The sequence below is a fragment of the Cydia amplana genome, chromosome 5, assembly GCF_948474715.1.
Source record: "Cydia amplana chromosome 5, ilCydAmpl1.1, whole genome shotgun sequence".
NCBI lineage: Eukaryota > Metazoa > Arthropoda > Insecta > Lepidoptera > Tortricidae > Cydia > Cydia amplana.
The window spans coordinates 6,607,080-6,634,699 of record NC_086073.1 but is presented as its reverse complement, the minus strand read 5'-3'; the positions used below and the strand labels follow the sequence as shown (position 1 = coordinate 6,634,699).

The following is a 27,620-nucleotide window of genomic DNA, read 5'->3' as shown; positions in this document are numbered from 1 at the left end:
TCTATGTTGTCTTGAAACACACCAATAAAAGGCATATTTTTAAAATACAAAATATTGAAAATCTAAGATATACATATGATAACAGATTGCAAGAAGGTATATAATATTAAATTATTTAAGCCTATACTAAAAATAATGTTGAAACTAATGTTTCTAAATAAAATAAATTAGAATCAGACTTCTAATTTGGATCCTTTTTATCAGGAACAATATTTCGATATTTCGGGTCCAAAACGTTAGGAATACTACAAAAACATCACACTTAATTTTTATGGTCAATAGTTCATAAAAGGGTACGTAAAAAATTGGAACGCTTGAAAGTTGATTGAACCTGGGAACCCTTTTCAAATCCATGGCCTTCCTTATGGACTTGACGAGCTGCATTTGTAGGTTGAATGAAGCTAACACTTGTCGAATAATGCATTACATGCACCTAGAAAACGTATTCAGGGCCGGCCATGTCGATCGCCCAGCGGAACTTGTCGCGCTGAGTCTTGTTGTAGATCTTCTCAATCGGCACGCCATGCTTCTTACACCTATAATTATAAGAATTATTAGTTAATAGACAAAGGTTTCGAACCATTGTGTTGTACAGTGTGTTATGCATACCCAAATCGATCAATTAAATGAATTAATTAACTTTTTTAGGGTTCCGTAGCCAAATGGCAAAAAACGGAACCCTTATAGATTCGTCATGTCTGTCTGTCTGTCCGTCCGTATGTCACAGCCACTTTTCTCCGAAACTATAAGAACTATACTGTTGAAACTTGGTAAGTAGATGTATTCTGTGAACCGCATTAAGATTTTCACACAAAAATAGAAAAAAAAACAATAAATTTTTGGGGTTCCCCATACTTCGAACTGAAACTCAAAATTTTTTTTTTCATCAAACCCATACGTGTGGGGTATCTATGGATAGGTCTTCAAAAATGATATTGAGGTTTCTAATATCATTTTTTTCTAAACTGAATAGTTTGCGCGAGAGACACTTCCAAAGTGGTAAAATGTGTGTCCCCCCCCTGTAACTTCTAAAATAAGAGAATGATAAAACTAAAAAAAATATATGATGTACATTACCATGTAAACTTCCACCGAAAATTGGTTTGAACGAGATCTAGCAAGTAGTTTTTTTTTAATACGTCATAAATCGCCTAAATACGGAACCCTTCATGGGCGAGTCCGACTCGCACTTGGCCGCTTTTTTTTATGCATTACCATAGAGAAAAAATACATAGAGTGCTCACTCCATACATCAGTTTTAGCACCAAAAAGACTATTAGCATCGACTATTATCGAGTAGCGGAACTAATCAGTACTGCTACTTGACAATAGATGTAGCAGTACTGATAGTTCCGCTACTCGATGCTAGATGTAGACACTGAAATTAATAGTCTGAACTGATGTATGGAGTGAGCACTCTTGTCTTACTATATTTCTCTATGGCATTACATACTTCGATATATATGTTTAACACTTACCAAGCCACAGAAATACGTGGATCGAGATAGTTGAGCTTAGAAGTTCCAAGTGCAATAGTTTTGTTTTCATCACGATCGGTTTCCTGAAGCTCTAGTTTCTTCAGTTGTTCCTTCAGACGTTCAAGAGCCTTTTTCTTCTTATCGTGGTTAATTCTCTCCTTGGCTGAGCCGCGTTTGGCGGCCCTGGCGGCGTCCCGGCATTCTTCCTCGGCCTCATCAACCTGATCACGCTTCACTTGAATCTTTTCTTTCAAAGCTTCCATTGATTTAGAGTGGCCTAAAATGAGATAGAAAAATTAATAACGGACTAAACTGGCAAACCATGTTAAACATATAGAGAATAAATAACTTCATATCCTCGATTACATTATTAAAAAAATAAAATGGCATGTGGCAATTAATGTATAATGCAAAAAGTGATAACAATAGGTTTCACAATGGTGAATATATACATACCCTTAGGTACAGCACGTTGATGGTTACACAACACGGCCACGGCTCGGTTGGCGCGGTTGTACGCCAGTATCTTCTCTGGTATTGACGCGTCACCATCAGTAAGCTCATCCAATTGATTTTGTAGTGTTATAGACGCATTGTAGGTACGGAACACTTTAGCAGTTAGTCCCGGCATCAAATCTTTAAGATGTTCATTTAGCGTCTGCGTGTTGAGCCTGTCAAACAGGTCATCACTGTCTTTTTTGTTTTCCATGAATAATTCGAGATTCTTGAATACGCGTTTCTCTACTGGCACCTCGTTATAGTACCTGATGGAATCTTTACCCAGGAAATCAAATACAACTACATGTTCTTTGCCGTCTTTTTCCTTAAATAATTGAATGTGTTCAACACGCAGTGAGCAACAACCGACAGTATCAGCCTGGTCATCATCCTTCTCATTACCAGCTCTCAATGCAAGTCGATCAATGAAATAGAGCGCCACAGCTCTTTGACGGACGCGCATTTCCTTGGCTTTCCAATCATTGCGGTAAGTGTCTCTGATTTTATCAATACACTTATGCAGCTTCCTTGCAGTTTCATATTTTTGCCAATCTTTTTCACCTTTCAACTTTGAACTAGGATTCAACATAACATACTTTGCTTGGCCCTGCACATTTTCTGTCCATGATGCTAACCATGTAACTGTGTTGTCGTGGCGAACTTCTTTCCATTTATGACCTGCAGGCGGCTTGGGTATTTTACTGTCTTTAGAGCAATTTATCAGCACATCTTCTGGCATAACTCGCCGCTTTAACATACCCATTTTCGGATGCTCCCCGCGCCCTCTAAAAAGGCCCGGAGGTTCTATTCTGAAATTGCCAATTTTCTCTTTATGTCCATCTATTATGCAGAATCCATATTCTTTTTGAATTTCCTCATTTTTAGCTTTTAATGCTGCCTTCTCTTCCTTAGTGCGGTTTTTATTTTTTTCAGATACACTCTGGAAGTATACTTGCATTTCTTTAAAATCACATTTGGAGAGATCTTTGATTAACTTGGTTTCATCATGGGTCATCACTTTACGCCAATCGGTTAAGAAGTTGTTGTTGAACACGGACTTGGTGGTGTAGTCGTGGTCGAGCATGCGCGCGTAGAACCCGGCCACCTCCTCTGCGTTCTCTGACAGCCTGACCACTTTGCCGTCGTAGCGGAACTTGACATTTTCGGGCAGAGGCTCATATTCCGGTGCAAACAATGGTCCCTTGTGTTCCAAAAACTTCCATTTAGTTCCGTCATCCTTCTTTTCTTCCTCCCACCTTAGCAAATGAAAGAGATTTTAAGTTAATTTTTTGCTTCATATAAATCAATAACAAAAACAATTTATCTACTAACAATAACTACACACTTTATTCTCCGACTCCTTAGTTGCCGCAAAACAATATGTTTCGGTTTAGACAATGTACACCGACATAATGTAATTAAATTGATACCTATACTAAAAAGCGTCATGTCTCATGTCATGTCTAAAGACATAACCTAAAAAGATATGTCACATTGACACGACACTGTGGCGCCACCTAGTAAAGTATATACTGCTTTTAGTTACCAAAATATTACACAGATGGCCTTCTTCGGTACTGGGTTCAACATTTTGGTCTAATTCTTTTCGTCAATTACGGCAAAACCAAAAAGGAAGGATAATGATTTTAGCATTATAGTTGTAGCTGCTAGTATAGGAATAGAATAAGCAACGCGCCAAAAGTATCCGCCACGCTTACTATACTTATAACACTTCGAATTCAAAAGTATCTATAATAGTGTAAAGTGGTTGTCTGATGCTGTTTCCGGTGGTGCCTCCAATGCAGCAGTTAATACATCCAACCTTTTTGTAGGACACTTTCTGCAGAAAATGGTATAGATGCCTAAGTAATAGACGGTAATGAATGTATTTAGATATTTATGTTTGCATTGTGTTCCATGTAGCACCAAAATTACTGAGCCTGATTAGATTTTGGGGTGCTGACCGCATGTCAGTACTATTGCGATGCTATGCGACGTAAGCGCCAGCCGCCATAAGGTACCTTTTCCCGTGGAACGTCACATATGTAGGTACATATTTACATATGTACGGCAGTTGTAATTATTTGACTGACATTATTTTTGTTCCTTAAGCAGAATGCAGTTTTTACAATATTGCTCACCATTTCCAGACTTCTCCTTCCTCTTCTTGCTTCTTCTTGCGCTTGGTAGGACTCGCACTCTCTTCAGGCTCAGCTTTAACTTTAACTGGCTTTGACTTGGCTTTCTTTTTATTTTTAGGTTTTGGTTCATCTTCTGACATCTCCTCGTCGTCGTAACCAGATTCTGTTTTGAGAAAATAACAAAATAAAGATTTGATACAAAATCAAAAGTCTACATGTCATTTTGTAATAATCAATTGGTGACTTCACAGGGAATAGTAAGTCATTGTTTATATATTCTGTTTAAATGTCAGTATTGAATCTGATTGAGCTATGAGGCTATGACCAATAGCAACATCAAAAAATTAAGATTATCATGAATATCATTACATAGTATAAAACAAAGTCGCTTCCCGCTGTATGTCTGTCACTATGTATGCTTAGATCTTTACAACTACGCAACGGATTTTGGTGCGGTTTTTTTAATAGATAGAGTGATTTAAGAGGAAGGTTTATGTATAATTTGTTAACCCGCGCGAAGCCGGGGCGGGTCGCTAGTAGAATATATAGATAGATGGAAGACTAATCCAAATTATTTCTAAACATGCAATATATAAAACATACCTTTTTTAATTTTTTTCTTCGTTTTTTTCCGCATGGTCAAGGGAGTGTCATCATCACTCTCACTGGGCGCCCGACGCTTAGGCGCCATGCGCGCCGACTGTGTTAAAATAATTTATTTACTGATTTATCAAGGATTTAGGCAGTAATCTACATACAGATGTAGTGCATAATTGTTTACCGTGTACTTATTATACCGAGACCGACTGAAATAGCAAGACACGTTCATTCGTTTCTGTGAAAATACGATGGAAAATAATTATGCACTACATCTGTACAGCAGACGTAGAACAAATCTAGCGTCTTTTACGCTAACCAAGCAGATTTATAATTTGGAACCCTTAGTTACATAAAAGTTCAAAATAGATGGTAGAATATGTACAAACATTTGTATACAGGGTCTCAGAAGCTTATGGTACCTGCTGTTTGCTACGTCATGAACTTATGGTAATTGGGTATTGCATCTGTGGCTCTATCGGCCAGACTCGCTAATCAAGTGGTTAAGTACTTTACCGACATCCGCGCCACTGTGCAGCAAAATTATTGTATGTTTATTTATTTTGGTGTCTACACTACAGGTCAACATATAAACCATTCTTATATTAAATTTGAATGTGACCAACTTTTTTTATAATATACCCTCTAGTAAGGAAGTGATAAAGATAAAGATAAAAGATAGTTTATTCAAGTAGGCATAATTACAATGCGCTTATGAACGTCCAATAAAGCTAGGTAGACCGGCTCCAACCCTACACCTCTGCCCTGAGAAGATTTAAATCCCCCCTCAATTGGAGGAGGGTATCCCATTATGGGACCGGCAACAAACTCGGCGGGACACATCTTTTCAAAAATAATTACATCTTATATATGATCTGTACCTCCTTTACCATTGTATTTTCACGGAAACATACGAATGTGTCATGCTATTTCAGTACTTCTCAGTACAAAAAGTAGAGAACAGCGGTCGACTGAAGTAGCATGAAAAACATGATGGTAAAGGATTGTGCACTACATCTGTAGGTAAAATTCAGCCTGCATACTATGTCAAAAGGCACTAACTTACCAGTGGAGCATCCTCCTCACTCTCGTCCTCAGGAGGCAGCTCCGACAGAGGCTCATCTTTGAACTGCGACAGGGAATAGTCGCAAGACGAGGCAGTTGTGTTGTTGACAGCACCAGCATCATACCCATCATCACTTTCTTGCTCGTCTTTAACTTCACTTTTTAATTCCGGTTCATCCAACTAGTAAAAACAAAAAAAATTTAGGAAATCTGGTAAATTGGAAAAATATAGTTAACGAGATACAGTAAAACAAGCAGTAATTAACTATACTCCGTTTTTCTAACCTATGATTTGAGAAATTTTCTAACAGAATAATTTGGTTACTCCGATTTAATTATGGAGGAAAAAAGTTACCACTACTTTTAAGGTTATAAAGTTTATAATCTGAAAAAAAAACGGACTATAGCATAGGGGTCGCATGCGGCTCTTTGAACCTGCAATTGCCACTCTACAAGAAACTCAAATGAATATCACTTTACAGGACTTAATCAACTGACGTCAACTTTTGTGGCTCTTTCAGATTCCTAAAACTGACTATTTGCACCGTGGTTGGCTCTTCTCTTCAAAAATATGCCACCCCCTGGACTATAGTAATATATAGTTACTACAGTTCGTTTTTTTAGCATTAGACAAAAGGTAGACAATCTGACGTGTCTTTTTATTGAAAAACACTTGAAAAATAAGTCACGGCAAATATGTAACAATTATGAAGCATACCTTATCGATTATTTACAATCTTTTGATTTCATAAGAAATAGTAACTTTTTTTTAAGTGTTTTTCAATTAAAAGAAATGTAGTGTTTTTCAATTAAAAGACACATCAAGATTGCATAGTCTTTTTCTAATGCTAAACAACTAGTAATATTTTATACCTCCATTGGCTCAATCTTCAAGGGATCTTCAGTCTCGGGTTCAGACTTAATTTTTTCATGTTTCTCACTGCTACTCTTTTTCTCTTTGCTAGAACTAGGAAGAAAATGCACAGTTACTAAAATGTCATTCAATAGAACTTGCTAACTATGTAAACAAAAGTTACTAGTAAACTGACATTCAGTGTCAATTTTAGTATGGCAGTTTGTTTACATAGCGAGTTCTATTGAATGACAGTTTACATGTAACATACAACAACAAAACTAGGTTATTACCATAGTGGCAATTAAATGAATTATCAATACCTAAATTCCATCATTTCTATTTCTTCTAACCATTTTAACACATATATATTTTTCATATTGTTGTTCATAACTAAAAATAAATATATACTCAAAATTTAATAAACTAGTTGACATTTGACACACTTACACTGTCATATGATGCCATAGGTAATGTAGACCAAGATAAATTAATTTTATAGAAAAGAGTTTCAAATATTGAGGGTATCCAAAAATACTTAGACCAAGAGGAGTCTGCAAAGTTTTGATAGCACACTCAGTGCAAGTGTTATTGATACATCATAATTTTATAGAAGTTTGACATTTAAAATAACACTGGACCTGTTTGTGCTATCAAAATCGTTGCAGACTTCTCTTGGTCTAACAGTATGCTTTATGAATTAATAAAGAGGGACGTTTAATGTCCAGATGCTGGCAAATAGGTTGTATAAACTACATGTTTCATTATTATTTCATACAAAAATATGTAGAAATAAGATTAAACTCACCTATGCTTTTCTTTATCTTTACTACTGCGATGTTTGTCTTTGTCGCTGCGGTGCTTGTCTTTGTCACTTCTGTGTCGGTCCTTTTCACGGTCACGATCTTTGTCCCTCGATTTGTGTTCCTTATCTTTATCTTTTGATGAAGAGGAGCTCTTGTGCTCCCGATCCTTGTCTTTAGATGAGGATGATGATTTCTTTTCACCATTGCTGCTGCTACTCTTGTGCTTATCTTTATCCCGGTCGCTGCGGTCCTTGTCACTCCTGTCTTTATACCTATGTTTGTCCTTATCACTGCGGTGTTTGTCCTTGTCACTGCGCTCCCTGTCTTTACGATCTTTGTCACTGCGTTCTTTATCTTTTTCACTGCGTTCTTTATCTTTTTCACTGCGATCTTTATGCTCTTTTTCACTGCGATCTTTGTGCTCTTTATCACTTCGGTCTTTGTCTTTGCTTGAGGACTTATGGGAGCTGCTGTGGCTCTTACTGCTGGAGTGCTTCTCTTTATCTTTGTCTCTATAAATTAAAAAAGCGATGATAATGAATTTTCCCACGTAGGTATGGAACAGCGTGTTGCGAACTTTCTAGAAAACTAACCTGCTCGAACTGCTGCTGTGCTTGGAGCTCTTGTGGTCGCGGTCCTTGTCGCGATGCTTGTCCTTGCTCGATGACTTGTGGCTGCTTTTGTGCTTCTCGGAACTACTATATCCGTTGTGGATACCGTTCACGTGTTCAGTTTTATTACCATTTACTTTTCCCTGCGAATAAAATAAGCGAATTTCTTGACATGTATACTAAAGCACCTAAAAAGACGAATAATAAATTCTTATATATTAAATTAAAACAAAAGTTCTCACTAATGATAAGTATAATACATTTTTTCAGTAAATTTTATAAACCGACGCTTCGCTCTTCAGGGACTTAGTCGTTGACGCCATATTGGGACTTAGAAAATTTTGCTTCACGGGTCGTGTCCACCAGTAAATAAGATAATCTACGGCATAATGGACAACAATAACTTAACAACATGATCTAGATTAATAATTGGAAATGATTTGAATACTTACTGACTCACAATCATTGTCGCTAACAGGGTTTTCGACACTCATTTTGCCTACGTATACTCAACGTTGGCCCGAATAATGAGAGAGATTATATGAGAAGTGTAGCCGAGCCAACAGACAGCGCAAATTCTAAGTGTAGTGAAATGACGAATACGCATGCGCCTCAACAGGCAAGCCAGTGCAACTTCAGGTGAATGACTTATTTGGATCATATTTTACACTGGCAACATTTTTAGTCAAGTTGACAGCCAAGAAGCTTATTTTTTTTTTTTTTGGATTTTATGGCCTGGTCCAAGAAGCTTAGAAATGTTAGAAATACTACCATCTAAAGTCCGTCAACCAAATCTTGTCAGTAGTAAAAGGCGGCAAATTTGAAAAATCGCGGGTTAGCAACACTGTGTTCAAATAATTCCAAAACGCGTGTCATCTGTGTTTTATCTGTGGAATGTGGATCGTGAACGACAGCCGTCACCTTATTTGTTTTCATTTGGTTTTCATTCTGAATCGTTTCTGTTTCAAGAGATATTTCTGCTGTCACCATTAAATACCAATACATTAAATAAGAATAAGCAAAGCTAAGGGGCCTACAATGTACAATCATGCTCGTTGATGGTAAACATTACTAAAAATTGAGGTTATGACAAGTACATACTGGAAGAACTCTTTCGAACTTTTAAGATTATGTTCAGTTTTTTTGTTTTAGGGTTAAAAGGCATAAATAAAATTAAAACGTATGCCTAAATCTATCCAACAAGACCATAAATTGTGTCCTGGAAACCGTCCATAGGCCCACATGTCTAATATTTTCAGCAATCAGTTGTGACTATTTACAAAGGTAAACCTTTTAAACAGTATTAAGAGCCTTGATTATATCGCCGTTCTTTCGCAATATCTACCTAATCCATACATGTTTGTTGCAGGATTAAATCTTGCCCAATATAAGGCGTTCGTAGTAGGTAGTATCTTTTCAGACAATACTTACCTATGGCGGTTTATGTACGTGTACAACGCAACCAAGTCGAAAAGTGACCCTTATCTTATTTACCTTTAAATTAAATAAACACCCAAATATCAGTTGTTTTATTTTTAATATGTATATTGTACAATATATACCAATCAAAAAAATTACACAGGTATGTCATATTCATCCAGAACAGTACACTAATTTACATTAACAAGTGGCATATTATATTGTAAATAACAAATATATGCACTATCTAATTATCTGCATTTTGATATGATTTTATTTTAGTAAACTTAGAAGACATAGATAGGGAACAAAGAGAATATAAGCAGTTGTTTTTGATATCTTCAAATTTGTTCATCATTTTGATTAACATTGTTTTAACATCGCTTTTAAATTGTCCGTCCATGTTTCAATTTTTTTCAATAAACCGCGAGTGACAATTTGAATTGACGTACGCAGGGCGCGCTCAGCGGAAAAAAAAATCTGTTGGTTCGATGTACATTGCTGCTTTTCTTAGCGCAATACTGCTCTTTGAGTGTTGCCCTACTTTAGTTTGCTTTACATTGCTACTGACAAGATTTGGTTGACGGACTATATGTTATAAACCATGAATCTAGTATTTTAACTGGATCGGTCATGAGGGGTGGCGGGAAATGACCGAACGGGATAGTCTTATGTATCTTTCAGTAGGAGTAGCAGCGAAAGCGCTATTATTGGTTGTCCTTGTCAGTCTCACATTTTTTTATTCCCCACCGTAATTTATAGCTGGTCAACCAAATCTTGTCAGTAAAAAAAGGCGCGAAATTCAAATTTTCTATGGGACGATATCCTTTCGCGCCTACATTTTTCAAATTTGCCGCCTTTTTCTACTGTCAAGATCTGGTCGACCAAGTATAGTATGGATTATGGTGGGCAACAAATAAATTAGACCAGCTGGCTACACACGTAACGATAAATCGTAGCGATTAAACTGTGCAGTCCGATTTGCGCAGTTTTATCTGCCGTGTGTATGACAAATCGTTGTCGATTATCGTTGATCGGTGGCAGTTGCAAATTATATTAGAAAATTGTTGTCGATGCGTTTGCACAGTTTTATCGTTGCGTGTGGATGGCGATCGGTCATTTCGGCAGTACTTCACGTAGCTTGCTTGTGTGCGCACGTTCGTTCCTCAAGTAAATAATGAAAAATATAAAAATGAATCCATATTTCTCTCGGTCACGGCATCACGCGTGAACGGCTGGACCAATTTCGCTAATTCTTTTTGTCTTAAAATTGGTCAAGCAGATCTGTCAGTAGAAAAAGGCGGCAAATTTGAAAAATGTAGGCGCGAAGGGACTTCGTCTCATAGAAAATTTGAATTTCGCGCCTTTTTCTACTGACAAGATTTGCTTGACTGTCTATATGTTAGTTATTATCAGGAGAAGTTTCTTATGACAGAAAAAAAAAAGAAAGTTGCGCGGAAAATTTAAGAAAACTTAACTACCATATTAACTTTGATGACATGGATAACATGTTTCTTGCGTGAGCTTCTGCGGAGAACTGACGATCGACGCCGATATCGGAGGCGTGTGGAGGCACTAGGAAGTTAGGAACGTTCGATTTATCTGCACAGTCGGACTGCACAGTTTAATCGCTACGATTTATAGTTACGTGTGTAGCCGTCTTTATAGTTACGTGTGTAGCCGGCATTACTCGCGACAGAGAAAATTGCTCCCAATTTGCGAACTTCGTTTTCAGAGAGGAGTCTAAAAAAAGTTTTGAAAAAAGGGCCCAACCCAACCTCAGTAATATAATATGCCATTTAAATAAAAATAGTTATTTACAGTACATATGGTCCTATTTTCCGCACTAGTGCGTAAAATAGCACTTTTCGTGCGATGTCAAAAGTTTAAAGGGCCATATGTATTATATTATGTACTGTAAAACGTTGTACGATACACGTGCGAATAGATAATTCGCAACTCGTGTCGACATGAGTTGTTGTTTTTTTATTATTGTCACCTGCAATAGTTGACGGTATGAATGTATAGGTATGGTATAGGTCATACATATTGGCTGGCCTGATATCGATGTTTTGTATGGAAGAGTAAATTTTTTTTCGCGATTTCGGGGTTGGTCCCATAGTTAAAGTTGCTCAGTATGACCTACATATATATGTGATATGTATATTCACCCCGTAAATTACTGCAGGCACAGAATAAATAATAGTACTTACTAAGTACAGAAAACTCACTCTCTAACAAAACGCGTCTGTTACGATCAACACAGATAGGGCCGCTAGGTGGCGACAGCGCCACGCGCGGCTTATGGCTTTCCCCAAAATTGGGGCCGAACGGATGTACTTTTAGCTACCTGTACTTCCTGTAGCAAAGCGACGAAATCGCGCAGTGAGACACGCCTGCTGCAGGTGATTAAAACAACCTGTATTTTTGTGGGTTGATTGTATCCTTTTCCTTAAATTGTGTTTGGTAATTTGAACTACAGCTAACTTTGTAAAAATAAGCACTGAATGAAATGAAATGGTCACGCCACGGTTTCGTGTAATCAATTTAAACATGAAGTATTTAGGGTATCAATTCATATAATTGTAGAACTAACCTACAACTGGGCACTTATAAAATAAAAAACAACCGCATATGCCCAGTTTTGTTCAGATCAATGATGCACTTATGTAAAAATTTGTTTTATACAATACATATTTTTTTTATATCATATTTAAGCAAACAATGTTATAAAATTCACTGTCTTGGGTGGGACTTGAATTCACGACCACTGGATCACTAGTACAGTGCTCTGCCATCTGATCTGAGCTACCAAGACCGTACCCAATTCAATGGAAATATTCGCTGAATTGGTTACGGTCTTGGTAGCTCAGATGGCAGAGCACTGTACTAGTGATCCAGTGGTTGTGGGTTCAAGTCCCACCCAAGACAGTGAATTTTTCCACTTTTAATTTGTTTCGAAGCTTAATATTTATGTATACAGAAATTAATTGGTTTATTAGAAAACACAATTCCCATAATGATGGCGCCACTGGACGGTCGACGCAGTCATAATATTATGTGTATAAAAGCGGTTTAATGAAATTTATTCAACGATTTTAATAAATCTGCAAAAGTTTCGGTTTCGGCCGAAACTAGAGCCAATGCCGAACCTTCGGTTTCGGTTTCGGCTAAAAAACATGTTTCGGTCGGACATTACATATAATATACCTCATATCACGTATTGAATGCTCAATAATCAATATCTATTTAAGTAATCCATATTTTGCTTATTTATGATATATAAAATAAACTCAGATTAGGTAGGCATTTTCAAGAAATCAAATAAGTAGGATAAAATTACAAATCAATGCCAAAGTCAATGCATCACTTTTTGTCATTTACTTTTTGATTGATCTGCTGAACTTTTGCTATACACTGGTTTTCCATTGGCGTCCCAAGTACTCTTCAGTTTTTTGAATGCAAACGCCATGTAGATAGCTGTAACAAACAAAAAATATATAAGTAACCCATCATTTATATGTTTTAAATTTATTTTAATAATTATCTTTTATTAACACTATTTCCATTTATAAGTTAAGTAATAGACAATCAAATAGGTAGTCTGTGAGGAAAGAGAAGAGTCGTGGAATGTATGGGGCCCAATACATTCCACGACTCTTCTCTTTCCGCACAGACTATATATAGCGAATGAGTTATCAGACTGGCAGCCATTACTTACTTGCAGCTTCCCACTCCCTCTGGCTCATAGTCCCAATCCTATCTCTCTCAGACTTCTTCTCTATTTGTTCCCAATGTTCTTTAGCATGTTTATAATCAGTCTCTTCCCCTATAAGCTCCTTGCCGGGTGGTGCAGGATAACTTTCAAAACACATGATTCTGTTCAACAGTGTTTTGTATTTTTCACAATGGTCTTTATAAAAGCCTGCAAGCCCAGCACTGTAAACAAGTTCTAAGCCATACTCTGCGGCAAGTTTAACAAACAATTGAAAATTGACCAGAAACTCGGGACAGTCTACTACTCCTTCCAAATGGAAGTCATATTTGGCTCCAAATAATGGATAACCTTCCTTCGGGTCAAAAAGCAGTTTAATGTTGTAGATTTTGTTTCCAAAAGCTCCATCAGGTGATTTCTGTGCTCGTGACACTATTTCATAAGCATTAGGAATAGTTCCAAAAAAATACCCATCAGGTTTCAAGCACTCAGATATGTTGGTCAACATTCTACGAGCTTGAGCTAAACTCTCAAAACTATAATGCAGTCCAAATTGACAGCTGACAACATCAAAACTGATTGATGGGTCACGGTACTTGTCCCTCAAAGTATCCTTGGTGCAGTCTGCAGCAATGAACTCCGCGGCGAAGAGCCGCCCACAGCGGCGCCGCAGGTCTTCGTAGCGCGTCTGGCACTGTTGCACTGAAACCTCAGCAATGTCTGCAAACACTGCACGTTCTACTCTAGCTTTCTGCCATTTACTTAAATCACCGCCTTTTCCACAGCAAATGTCGAGAACTCTTAATGGTCTTCCATAATCTTTTTCCCGTATTTTATCAGTATATTCTTGTATAAGAACACTTTTCACCCAATTGTTAAAATTTCTCAAGTAAAATATAGGAGAGTTAAACCTTTCCTTCAGTCCCTTCTCTTCGAGGTGATTGTAATGTGCCGCCACGACTGAAGCATGCTCCTCGCCTTGAGTAAGAGAAGCCGGTGGCGCTGTTCCATTGTTTTCCGAGTTATCACCATCACCGGTATGAGCTTTCAAATCATTTCTAGCTGTATGTTCAGCACCATCATTCACTGTACTGGTCATATCAATACACTAAATATATCTCATGAGACACTGATATACTGTTTATTGAGATTTTATTTAAGGTTTTGTAGAAAATCTAGCTTAACCTAAAATTATCTCAAATCTGGCGCTTGCGGCTTTTGTATAACTGCCACGTAACATTCAAGACTCGTGGAGTAAACACCGAACGAAATGTGCCACCTATTGTGGAATGTGGACTCACGAAAATTAATAAAATATGAAAAGGCAATCTTTATCGAGATTGACAATTGACTTAAAACCGCTATGACACGAGTGACACGACACGACACGAAACACAAAGGTACGAATGAACGAACGAACGAATAGAATGAGATTGGTGAACTAAGGACTTTTCATTATGGCCACTCCGTTGACGGAGGCGCCAATATTTGAACATGCTTTGAACACAGACATTAATGTCATAATGGCTTTGAACAAAGGCACATTTTATTGTGTCTCCATTATGTACTTTTGTGCCTGTGATTGCGGTCAGGCAAGTCTAATTTTACGTTTTCAAAAATTATTGTAAAGCAGTTAGTTGACAGCTTCCCTATGCAGTACGCATACGCACACAAAGGCTAAACTGATAACAAAGTTGCATTTTATTCACATGTGAGGCAAAGTAATCAAATGCAAATTTTGAGTTGTTTTCTTATGTTTGCTGGTAGAATTAACTTTTAAATGATGATTTTGAATGATAAATCTTTAATAACATTCATTTTGAATCGTTTTGCTTTGATTTTGTTCATGAATCTAGTATTTTAACTGCATCAGGCATGAGGGGTGGGGGGAAATGACCGAACGGGATTGTTTAGTCTTATGTTAAGGCCCGTACAGAATGGGCCATCGCCGGCCACTCCAAGGGACGCATTTATGCGTTAGAGGGAGCAAGTGACATTGCTATCTCATTCTACCACATGGCTGCGTCCCTTGTAGTGGCCGGCGATGGCCCATTGTGTACTGGGACTGGGGCCTTTAGGTATATGTATCTTTCAGTAGGAGTAGCAGCGAAAGCGCTATTATTGTTTGTCCTTGTCACAGTCTCACATTTTTTTTTATTCCCCACAGTAAATTAGTATGGATAATGGTGGGCAACAAATAAATTCGACCAATCATAGTGTCGCATTGCGTATGTTTTGTCCCTCATGAACGTACGCATATAACCACATCTATTAGGATCCTACCATCTATGATTTTGTTTGATATTTTAAAGGCCCCAGTACACAATGGGCCATCGCCGGCCACTCCAAGGTACGCATTTATGCGTTAGAGGGAGCAAGTGATATTGCTATCTCATTCTACCGCATGGCTGCGTCCCTTGGAGTGGCCGGCGATGGCCCATTGTGTACTGGGGCCTTTACAGTTAGTATTTTCCTTGTGTTGGTGTTGGTGTGGTGAAAATTTGTGTTTCACTCGGTGGAAAAATTTGTTAGGTATTCAACCCTCGTGCCTTGAAACTCTCGCAACGATCAAGATTCCATTTTTCTAACCACTCGCTACGCTCGTGGTGGAATCTTTCGCTTGCTCGGGTATCAATACTAGCACGAGAGGTTAAACAACAACAACTTTGCCACCTTGTAAAATAATAGTTATTTGTTTTACAAGGGGGCATTTTTGGTTGTTGTTTAACCGCTGGACTTTGGGAAACCGGGGCTGCAGGATTTTGGGGCACAGAAAATGCGGGAGTAATTCCAGGCCACCGGGAATTTGGGAGCCGATTTTAAATTCGACATAACTTCCATAATATATCTAAGTGAAGATTTTCTCCCTATGTTCTCACTGCTAAGGTCAAGAGTTAAGACCGTCACAGACGGAGCGAAAATATATCGTAAGATATCTTATAACAAGGCATAATATTATATCTTACGTGTACCTAATTAATAACTATATATCAAATTTAATACCATGTAGGTAAGTATAAAACGGAACCCTAATAACATGTTAAATACCATGAATTAAGTTCAATTACGACTAGTACTATTTAATCCTATACTTGGTCAAGCAGATCCTGTCAGTAGAAAAAGGCGGCAAATTTGAAAAATTTAGAAGAAATGAAGAAGGGATATCGTCCCATAGAAAATTTGAATATCGCGCCTTTTTTTACTAACAAGATTAAATTTGCTTGACCGTCAATTGTTAAGAAAATAATGATAATATGGATAATAAATAAATAAAAATAAAAATGTTATTTATTAAGGTAGAAACCCATTACATTTCGTTACAATATTACAATATTAAATTAAAATTAAAAATATAAACTACAACTAAAAAGTAGGTACTAATTATTACTATTATTAGGTAATAATACCTAATACTGACTAATATTGAACAATCAACATCTCATCGTTTACCGCTTCACACAATCCTTAAAGAACAATAAGTCAGTAGGTATTGTTATCAATTGCTAGGTACCATTCATATCGATTTAAGTACTGTATGCAGGACTTGCAGGAGAAGCTGATGGATCAAGCGGAGGCAGCGCGGCGGTGGCGCCGGCGGCAAGGTGCGAGAGGGCAGGTCTGCCGGGGTCGCGGCGCGCGGCGGGGGCTCGTGCCGTTACGTGGAGCGTGCGTCCGCGCTGCCACGACGCCCCGCTTCACTCAGTTGCTTCGTGCGCGAAAGTCGTTACATGCGTCACTATCGCATTCCCTTCACACGCGACGATCGAAACTAATCATCAAAATTGAAATCAGTGTGTACTGTTAATCTGATGTTTAGTGTAGTGCTCGGGACTCCGCGAACATAACCTTGTGTTCTGCGAGAAAGCGTGTGACGTCAGTACCGATCATATGTTGGACGCGGATGCAGTGATGGAATGTGGGGTGTTGTTGTGACGTGCAATGGTGCAGTGTGGTCTCTTACCTGGACAGTAGCCGTGGCGTAGCCGCGGGTGTTCCACGGGAACCATGCGGAGAAAAAGATGAACCAGGATGACGAGAGCTTGGTAATATCACTTTCATATTCACTGATATGTTATTGTCTATGTAAGATATGGGTTTACTTTCCCTGCTTGATTATGTAAAATCGGAACAGGATATAAGCACACAGGTTACGAGAGCACCGGTGGAGATCGACTAGCGCCTTTTAAAGCAGTAGGTAAGCAGTGAACAGTATTGGCTATTTTTAATGATGACTAAAGTCATCATTGATTTTACTGTGCGAATTTAACATCACGCTTAGCTAGACGCTGAAGGCCATTCCACATCCAAACGTTTACTTAAATGTTGCATACCTTTACGCAAGCCTTCATAACATGACGAGATTGACGAGGTTCATATTATTAGGTGCAGATAAGTTGGTAACATACGGAAGGCGGAAAATTGGCATCTGATGTTATGAAAGTTTCCAGCTTTTAGTAGGGCATAATAAAATCGTGATTTACTCATAAGTAAATATGTAATAGCAATGGGTGTTCAAATTAAATTAACATTGAAATATGTATGATACTTTGAGTCAACACGTCTCCGGACCATAATTTTATAAGTGTGGGCAGCTCGTTCAAAAAATCAGTGAGTCATTGATCTATGTAGAACACCTCAGCGCGTGAATCGGGACCATCTTGCAAATACGTTTTCGCCCAAACGTATTTCTGCTACCTGATTACTCCTAGTTGGTAAATAGTAGCAACGTGCAGCTATCGCTGGTTATATCAGAGTGTCGAAAGTGTCCGTGGGAGCGGGTGTTGCTTCACTAGCAGCAACACCAGGCGCTCCAGTTTCTGCCATTGTTGTTCGCTTCAGATTAGTTTCTTTCAACATTTCCCTCATACTCGATCACACACTCCTTACGTATTTTAGGTAGGATACTAGTCTCGTGTAGAACGTACAGTGTACCTAATAACTAATCGTAATTCTTGGTATGTTGTTATAAAGATCACGAGAATTCATAAATATTTAATCTCATGTCCTGTAATATCATTGGATACTTAAATACGATTTGATCCAAATAAAACGAAGTCTTGAGTCAAACCGTCGCAACGCTCAATATTCCATGTTTCGTATCACTACCTACGCTCGTGGTTCAATTTTGGAATCTTTCGCTTGCTCGGGTATCAATATTAGCACGAGCGGTTAAACAACAACTTTGCCCCCTTGTAAAACAAATAACTATTAAAGTATTTTAAAGGGAAATCGAATGCGCCGTTTTAAATCACGTCACGTAATAATACGTATTGTAAATTAATTATCGTACATAAATAAATAAATAAAAAAAAACAAATAAAACACAACCTAATTAAGGACCTGACCCTCTTTTTTTGAGGTTTGGAAGTCGGTTAAAAGATAACTATCGTTAATACATACTCATTGAACCAAGAACGCGCAGTATAAAATGCAATGTTTGTAAATAATTATTGACTGAGTGCGTTCATGCCATTCAAATCCGTTTGGTATTTACTAAATGCGGGTTTGTGTTAATTATTCTCTAGCAACTGATTGAAATATTCTGCTGATATTGCGCCGACATCGTTTTGTTAAATTGTCTATGATGACGTAAATTATAGGAAATATGGACATGGGCAGTATTCCAACCTTCTAAACAGAAACAAATGGCTTACGAAATATGTGATCTGCATTTTTAATATTACCTGTGTCCTAGTAACATCTACAACCAGGCCCCTATTTCACCACGGTGACAGGTGCGACAATTGTCGACATCACTGTTACTGACGTCACAGGCCTCCATAGGCTACGGTAACCGCTTATCATCGGACGGGCGATACGCTTGTTTGCCACCAACATATTAATTAAAAAAAAACTTCATTATATCGCTAATAAATAAGTACTTATTTTGCGAAGCTAATGACAGTTGTCGCAAGAAACACGTCAATTGTCACGAAATTCCGACACAGAACTCATTTCCTGTCAAGATTTACCGAAAGTTCTATTAAATCGTGTGACAATTGTCATCATCATCATCATAAACTTCGAAAGAGAAATACCTGTTTTTTGCCGATATAATATATTTTTTTTAATAATACAATGATGGTGGCAAACAGGAATACGGCCCGGCCGATGGTAAGCGGTAACCGTAGCTCATGGATGCCTGTGACGTCAGCAACAGTGACATTTGTCGAATTGTCGCACCTGTCGCCGTGGTGAAATAGGGGCCTGGCCATTTGCAATTAAATGTTATAAACCCGAGGGCTCAACGAAGGCCTGGCCCCTATTTCACCACGGCGACAGGTGCGACAATTCGACAAATGTCACTGTTGCTGACGTCACAGGCATCCATGAGCTACGGTTACCGCTTACCATCGGCCGGGCCGTATTCCTGTTTGCCACCATCATTGTATTATTAAAAAAAATATATTATATCGGCAAAAAACAGGTATTTCTCTTTCGAAGTTTATGATGATGATGATGACAATTGTCACACGATTTAATAGAACTTTCGGTAAATCTTGACAGGAAATGAGTTCTGTGTCGGAATTTCGTGACAATTGACGTGTTTCTTGCGACAACTGTCATTAGCTTCGCAAAATAAGTACTTATTTATTAGCGATATAATGAAGTTTTTTTTTTTAATTAATATGTTGGTGGCAAACAAGCGTATCGCCCGTCCGATGATAAGCGGTTACCGTAGCCTATGGAGGCCTGTGACGTCAGTAACAGTGATGTCGACAATTGTCGCACCTGTCACCGTGGTGAAATAGGGGCCGATGGTTTTACTTTTGAAACTTGGCAAAAGGGTAGGTTTCTCTCATGGCACGCTACGGGTGTCAGCTCAGCACTTTGGCACCGTACTATTACTATCTAAACCACATCATCACCAGCTCGCTGTATATAGTTTACGGTTATCACTCATCAATCATCATCATGCTTGTCACTTTTGTTCACTACAATCACTATAAATAAATAGGTAATTATTATGAGCTCGCATATGTACTTACTTTGACTATTATTAATATTATTATACAGCGCCGAATATTTTTGTAGAAAGTGTAAGTGAAACCACCGGACCTTCGGACACTTTCGCATTTAGTTCCGTCTAAAAGCACCATTTTATTAGGGTTCCGTACCCAAAGGGTAAAAACGGGACCCTATTACTAAGACTCCGCTGTCCGTCCGTCCGTCTGTCACCAGGCTGTATCTCACGAACCGTGATAGCTAGACAGTTGAAATTTTGACAGATGATGTATTTCTGTTGCCGCTATAACAACAAATACTAAAAACAGAATAAAATAAAGATTTAAGTGGGGCTCCCATACAACAAGCAACGTCGGGCAAGGTCAGTACTCGGATGGGTGACCGTTTTTTTTGCTTGTTTTGCTCTATTTTTTGTTGATGGTGCGGAACCCTCCGTGCGCGAGTCCGACTCGCACTTGGCCGGTTTTTTATAGAATCTTGTTTAGCAACATTTGAATAGTGACATAAAAATGTCTATTATGTAAAGTTAACCTAACACTAACCACACACCTAACCTAACCTAACACTGCGCCACTTGCACCATCCCACTAATCCATGGTTAGCCGGTAGTCCTGGAGTTACCATGGTTACCAGTACAATTTGACACTGGATTAACGGTTTAATCTTCAATTGTTTAATCGGTTATTCCCAGCTTTTACCACCAAGTTGTTACCAGTAGTAAACACGCATAGGGTAAATGTGGGATAGTTGCCATACTTTTTGAAAAAGGTGAATAAAATACAAAAGATAAACATTTAAAAATCTTATAACACAGTGTTAGTTTGTATACTCAATAAACAATATTTTCAAGGTAGCTTGAAAATATTGTTTGAAATAATAAATGAATTGCAAGCGTTGAATTCGCACAAGTCGCTATGTGCACATTTGGGCATCTATCCCCCTATGACATCTATCCCACATTTACCCTATCTATTACCTAATTTTTTATATAGAGTCGGACCTCTACGTATGTACTTATAGCGCGTTGAAATCTTTTGGTATAAATAATTTATAGGCACTTCTTGCTCTGGCGCATCTTTTGCACGCACCGTGCTTCCAATCAAGATACAACATTAGGTGGGTATTTCATAAATGAGTGTAACAAATTAACAAACTAGTTATTTCTGCACTGCAGACAAAGTGGGTGCAAATAATTTATGAATCATAGTCACAGTACAAAATTGCGTTTCTTCATTAAGGTTCCGTCACACAGGCGCGTTTTCCGGGCGGGACGTGAGCGGGGCGTTAGCGTTTTATATGTAAAAGCGGCGCTCTCCGCTCACGCCCAGCCCGGAAAACGCGCCTGTGTGACTAAGCCTTTATTGTTGTGCGTGGCGTTAGCGAGATCTCAGGTGCATATATGTGCCTATTTTTTATGGCGATATACCTACGAGGGGCGTTCAAAATATTCTCGGTATTGATATCTTACGACCTCTTCTAAAATTTCTTTCGTTACTGGCCGCTAAGGTTTATTCATTGACATTAAAAAAAAGTATAATTCGAACCGAGATAGTCTTTTGTTTTTCTGCAATTGCTGAACAAACATGAACATCATGTGCGAATTGACAATGTTAACTAAATTAGAACATCGATGCGTGATAAAATTCTTGACAAAACAGGGTAAAAATCAAAAAACCATAAAAGAGGAAATGGATTGTGTTTACCGTGAGTCTGCTCCTTCTTTATCTACCATTCAAAAGTGGTCAAGCGAGTTTAAACGCGGAAGGGAGAGTATTGAAGATGACCCTAGACCTGGCCGGCCTGTAGTAGCTACTTCACAAGAAAATATTGATAAAGTGGAAAAACTTATATTGGAAGATGGTCGAGTGAAGGTAAAATCTATAGCACAAGTAACCAATCTCTCTATTGGTACCGTACATGATATTATACATGACCATCTTAATATGTCAAAAGTAAGTGCAAGATGGGTTCCGCGAATGCTGACTCGGCTTCAAAAAGACATGCGTGTAGCTTGTTGTTCCGATTTTATTGACCTGTGCGGTGAAAATCCTGATGAGGTGCTGCAAAGAATAGTTACTGGAGATGAAACCTGGGTTCATCATTATGACCCAGAGAGTAAACAAGAGTCCATGCAGTGGCACATTAAGGGTTCAGCTCATCCCAAGAAGTTCAAGGTCATCCCTTCAGCTGGCAAGGTCATGGCCACGATATTTTGGGATTGTGAAGGAGTATTACTAATCGATTATAAAGAAAAAGGTGTAAATATCACAGGACAGTACTACGCTAACATTCTACGTCAATTAAAGGATGTAATTAAAGAAAAGAGGCGAGGAAAGTTAACCAAAGGTATTCTGCTTCTGCATGACAACGCCCCCGTCCATACTGCTCATATTGCCAAGGCAGCTATTGTTGAATGTGGGTTTAAAACTGTTACTCACCCACCGTATAGTCCGGACTTAGCCCCCAGCGACTTCTTTTTGCTCCCCAATCTTAAAAAGGATCTGCGTGGAAATAAATTTTCTGACGATGAAGCATTGAAGGCGGCAGTGGAGGAGCATTTTTACACGAAAGATAAAAAATATTTTTACGAGGGATTAAAAAAAATAATTGATCGATCTTTTAAGTGTATGAACATAGGGGGGGAGTATATTGAAAAATAAAAATATCAAACTTTTCGTACTTGTTTGTTTTCATTCTCATACCGAGAATATTTTGAACACCCCTCGTATATCTCCACTGTAGTTCTTCATGTCATAAGATCGGCCGGCTCGGCATAAAACGAATAATTTCCCTATAGCTTCTGCCTGCGCCTTGTGTGCGTGGAATGATGATGATGATGATTGATAAAAATAAACCTCCTTCTAAAACTAACTAATGTCCTTCCACGGGTTTCAAACTGTCTCCCCAACCCAGTTTCATCAAAATCGGTTCAGCGGTTTAAGCGTGAAGAGATAACAGACAGACAGAGGTAATTTCACATTTAAAATATTTAATATTACTATTTCTGCTCGCGACTTCGCCTGCGTAGAATGGTGATGATGATTAATCATAACTATCCTATGTCCTTTGGGCCTCATACTATCCCCATACCATAAAATCGATTTAAGCATGAAGAGGTAACACAGACACAACAGGTATAATAAATTTAAATTTTTAAAATTTTAGAATTTATTTTTTTAGTTTTTTTTATCTATATTCGCATTTTATAATATTAGTAGGGATAATCGGGATAAGCTTTACTTCATGCAGAACCGATGTATACAGGGGATGCATATTTTTGAAGTAAGTAACCAAGATCCGATCTGAACACCACTCGATAGGCTTCTATTTCAGCTCTATTAATAAATTTATAGTGTTGCTATTCTTGTTCATTTTTTTCTAATGGTTATTTGGAAATAAATGAACAAGATTTGTTGATGATATTATTATGACATTTATAAAGATAGCGTTAATATAAGATATCGATAAACTAAATATCAGAAGGAAGTCACTAGCGTTGCGTTCGTGCTAGGAAAATCTCTAGGTGTCGCTACGCTCAGGATTCAATGTACTCCCTCGCCGTAAATATGTCATTTTGCTCCCTTGTGACACAATCTACTATGTTGCCAGCGTGATTGATGTACCTACATACCAAACCTACCCATACCAAATTACAGCTTTCTAGTACTAACGATCACCGAGTTAAACCGCGGGCGTCGGACGGACAGACAGACAGACGGAAATGGCAAAACTATAAGAATTCCTAGTTTATAAAATGAAACTTTTTCATCAGTTTTTGAAAAATAAAGAAAGCATTTACGAGCTGATGTGGTGAAAAAGCCTTGAGAATGAGTTACGAGGACTATATACGAGGTTGTCAATTTCTTCTCATAAAGATGTATAACATTATTGGCCTATACCAATGATTTATAACTCAAGATAGGTTATAGTTATAGGCGTTCCAAAATTGAAGCGCTTAACTTGTGACAAATTGGACAAGTTGCCTTTAGACGCGGCTGGACAAGCGATAAATCTGCACGCTTAAGCGAATAACGCATAGACAATTAGACAGATAGTCCCCGTGTAGTCCCCATACGGCTGACCGTTCAAAAGTGAAGCCGAAACTCGATCGATGTGTGCGTGCGAGGCTCGTGTTTTACGCTCAGCAACACACACATATATACAAAACGTGTTGCCACTATATAGATATTTCTCTCAAAGTGGGGTATTTTAACCACATCCTTAACACTTAGTTATTAATAATTTGTATGTCTGTAGATTTGATTTTGTAGCAAAAGCTTTTTATGTTCCTTTTAAGGATTTTTTGCATTTCTGTACTTTGTGAAATAAGTTTTCAATAAAAAAACGGATACATTTTGACTATTTTTATTTAAAATGTGCATAAAATAATTAAAATAATACATAAATTGAAATAAAATAATGAAATACTTACTTAAAATATATATTTTTTATGCAATTATACAAGGAACTTCAATTAAGCGTATTTATTTTAGAATGTAAACGTCATGTCTCATTTTGCGAAAAAAAAAATCACTACACTGGCAACATTTATAAGAAATGGCGGCTGAAGAAACTTAGGATTTTTGTATTTACGATTACGTAAAAATATCACATTAAACTCGATACTTACTTACGCGTGAAATGTAATGTCAGTCTGTTTGTTTTTATGATATAATGCGTTGTGACACCCATTCACTGCACAAACAACCATCTTTCCTGTGTTTTTGATTTTTAAACGGGAGGTGTACACAAACCAATTTGACCTTGAGAACTGCCAGGGCGGTTCGAATACGGTGACACGAGTGCGACGTGACGTCGCACTTGAAATGGCTTCACATGGTATGTATGTACGAACACTCCATCTGTGCCTTATAAATCTATGTGTGCACGTTAACACGTGCGTGTTAACACGAGCTCCCACACACCGAAAGAGAAAGAGACGACCTTATGTTTAACAACGAGTGTGACAAAGATGGATAGAATGAGAAAATTAATCAAAAATAACAGATTTCTTCATAGGCACAGAAATAAATATGGAAGTATTTTTTGTGCTCCTCAAGTATGAGTATAACCTATCTATGGTTATATAATATCATTGGCCTATGCCGGCAATGCCGGTTTCGCAGCTTTGCCGGCGCGTTTGAATAAAGCGTCTGCAATGTCTGCATGACTTTGACAATAATTCCTGTGCATATTTGAGAAAAATACTTTTCTACTCGTCCACTGCAATGCTTGAATTAAGACTTCGTATACTAAAGTGAAATCGCATACTTTTTTCACTATGGGACCCCAACTCAACTATAATATTCATTTCGATACAGTTTAGTCAACTATAATATTCATTTCGATACAGTTTAGTCAACTATGTATAATGAAATTGACCAATCGAAAACGCGGAGCAAGTACCAGTACGGTTACCATCAGTTTGTCACTGACATAAACGCCGTCGAGAACGTAATTTACTTTCTATACATCTCGCTTGCACTCGCATATTAGCGTAAACGGGATGTATAGAAAGTAAATTACGTTCTCGACGGCGTTTATGTCAGTGACAAACTGATGGTAACCGTACAGGGCCTCATGAGTTACGAGAAGGTGTCGTTGACCAACCGGCCGTGGGCGCGGGGCGCGGGGGCCCGGTCGCGTACGCGTACGAGTATGAAGGTATCGCGGCTGCTCGCGCATCTTAGCTGTATACTTTTTGTTTTTTTACCTACATACATAATTCTTCTACTAGTTTTAAGTATTTTTTGATGACTCGTAGAAAAAGTATTGTATAAAATAGTGATATAATCAAGCTTTTCAATCTCGTACCTTACTTAGGCAACTCAGCAAGTTTCGTTGCCTAAACACGGTACTCGACTGAAAAGCTCTCCATTATATCACGATTGTATAAAATACTATTATAAGGTAGTAATCAAATAACGTAGAACATAACCATCAGTCGGTATGATATTGATAGTGTAATCAACTAATCAGAAAAATGAATTTGATTAGTACCTACCTAACCTACTTATAGCTGCTTAAACCAATTGTTGGTGAATTTAAAATTTAAACTGTAAACGCAGACGCATACACGGTATGGGCATAGCGTTACCACAGCGATGGAAAAGCCATGGAAAACCCGCACATGCGTAGTTTTGACTTTAGCCAGTGCTCCTTGTCGGGTCGGCGATGCGAAGCGCCCGACACGGCTGAGGCTCAGACGACGCGCGCCGAGCGCAACGTTCGGAAGGGCTTGTCAACGTTGACTCCGTTCATTATTTTTTATTTAACACTAAAGTCCGTTTCGCGCTAAAATTTTTATAAACATCTCTGACATTCATTCGCAGTGCGAAGTGCTCTTTTGAATTAATTAATCGTTCAGTGTTTATGAACAGTGACCGGTCGCACGGTTTTAGTGTTTGTTGTAAAGTGAGCCGGTGTTTTTTGCGCGGAGAATAATTTACATGGTAATTAGGCTGTAGGCATACCTTGTGATTACCGTAGGTAAGTGGTCATTGTCAAGTGTAAACGCGAGTAAAAAAGTATTTAAGAAAAATGTATGAAAAAAAAAATTTATAATGTTGTTATGGATTTCGGAGAAACATCGTGAACGTTTCAGTTAAGCGGTAGAACTATTTGAAAGACTGAAAATATCGCGGTTAGTTCACAAACGGTGGTGATGGTGTCGCGGTCACATCACTAAATTACACAAAACAAACTGGTATTGTCTCATTTATCTCGTAGGCAGTTGTTTTGATCAGGTAATCTAAATTAAGTTACGAGATTGTCAGTGAGCAGTGAAAGCCTAGCTTACCTTGTCTATTTACATGAAATATACAACCTTGTTAAAATCAAGAACTACCAGAAATGATATACCTACTTATATACACTCGTCGGCTACAAAGAGATATGTAATTATTGAAATCGGTTCATATCCGGCGCATGTAACGTAACATCAGTAACACAAAAAATAATAGGAATTGAGAACCTCATTTCTAGAAGTCGGTTAAACACAATACAATGACTACCTATGTGAATAAGTGCAGCATGAGTAAGAATTTTTAATGATTTAATGCTGTAAACGACAGCTGATTCATAATGTTTGTCAGAACAAAGTGACTTCTAAACAACGATATCAAAGACATACCTATACCTACGTAATGCCTTTGATTAGCAACTGAGATGGATAAGAAGCTGTGTAGCTGTGTGTACAGGAAATGTTTCATTTCAAGTGCCTCGTGAATTGATATTTATTCTCAACTCAAAGCAAAAACGCTGTAAAAAGCGAAGTAGTTCAACATTATTACGAGACTTTTAATAAAGACTCAGGTAACAAAATTGGAATAGGTACAAGTTTTGGCCCTTTCACACCCTGACGAACAATCCCCTGCCTGCCACCTGTCACCTGCTCGCCAAAATTTGGGAAAAGAGCACTCTGTGGTCTATTCATAAGAGCGATAATCAAAACTCAAACCGTTTGTACAAT

At 38.1% G+C, this 27,620-nt stretch overlaps 3 protein-coding genes across 4 annotated transcripts in view; 1 reads left to right on the top strand and 2 right to left on the bottom strand.

Annotated features, from left to right (window-relative positions):
- Positions 1 to 36: 36 nt before the first annotated feature.
- Positions 37 to 8,658, bottom strand: LOC134647884 (DNA topoisomerase I, mitochondrial). The gene is made up of 10 exons (XM_063502245.1): positions 8,502 to 8,658; positions 8,032 to 8,192; positions 7,441 to 7,950; positions 6,653 to 6,746; positions 5,781 to 5,960; positions 4,721 to 4,817; positions 4,118 to 4,280; positions 1,935 to 3,232; positions 1,479 to 1,755; positions 37 to 536 (listed from the first exon to the last, which is right to left on the bottom strand). The coding sequence occupies exons 1-10, from the start codon at positions 8,541 to 8,543 to the stop codon at positions 434 to 436; spliced, it is 2,925 nt and encodes a 974-aa protein (XP_063358315.1). The 5' UTR covers positions 8,544 to 8,658; the 3' UTR covers positions 37 to 433.
- A 4,148-nt stretch (positions 8,659 to 12,806) lies between these two features.
- On the bottom strand, positions 12,807 to 14,423 carry LOC134647883 (mRNA cap guanine-N7 methyltransferase). The gene is made up of 2 exons (XM_063502244.1): positions 13,190 to 14,423; positions 12,807 to 12,948 (listed from the first exon to the last, which is right to left on the bottom strand). The coding sequence occupies exons 1-2, from the start codon at positions 14,280 to 14,282 to the stop codon at positions 12,845 to 12,847; spliced, it is 1,197 nt and encodes a 398-aa protein (XP_063358314.1). The 5' UTR covers positions 14,283 to 14,423; the 3' UTR covers positions 12,807 to 12,844.
- A 2,413-nt stretch (positions 14,424 to 16,836) lies between these two features.
- The window catches only part of LOC134647881 (ral guanine nucleotide dissociation stimulator), a 30,268-nt gene continuing 19,484 nt past the window's right edge, over positions 16,837 to 27,620 (top strand). For both annotated transcript variants that reach the window (XM_063502243.1, XM_063502242.1), the window contains exon 1: positions 16,837 to 17,226. In XM_063502243.1, the coding sequence (XP_063358313.1) occupies positions 17,203 to 17,226 (24 nt within the window). In that variant the 5' untranslated portion in view covers positions 16,837 to 17,202. The remainder of the gene's footprint in view (positions 17,227 to 27,620) is intronic.

What these genes read in the sequence shown, in the direction of transcription:
- LOC134647884 (XM_063502245.1), bottom strand. Translation starts at nt 8,543, where the DNA reads ATGAGTGTCGAAAACCCTGTTAGCGACAATGATTGTGAGTCA. An exon ending in AAAGATAAAGAAAAGCATAG is followed by an intron (nt 6,747 to 7,440) that starts GTGAGTTTAATC and finishes TTTTCTTCCTAG; the next exon opens with TTCTAGCAAAGAGAAAAAGA. An exon ending in GAAGAAAAAAATTAAAAAAG is followed by an intron (nt 4,281 to 4,720) that starts GTATGTTTTATA and finishes TTCTCAAAACAG; the next exon opens with AATCTGGTTACGACGACGAG.
- LOC134647883 (XM_063502244.1), bottom strand. Translation starts at nt 14,282, where the DNA reads ATGACCAGTACAGTGAATGATGGTGCTGAACATACAGCTAGAAATGAT. An exon ending in GAGGGAGTGGGAAGCTGCAA is followed by an intron (nt 12,949 to 13,189) that starts GTAAGTAATGGC and finishes TGTTTGTTACAG; the next exon opens with CTATCTACATGGCGTTTGCA.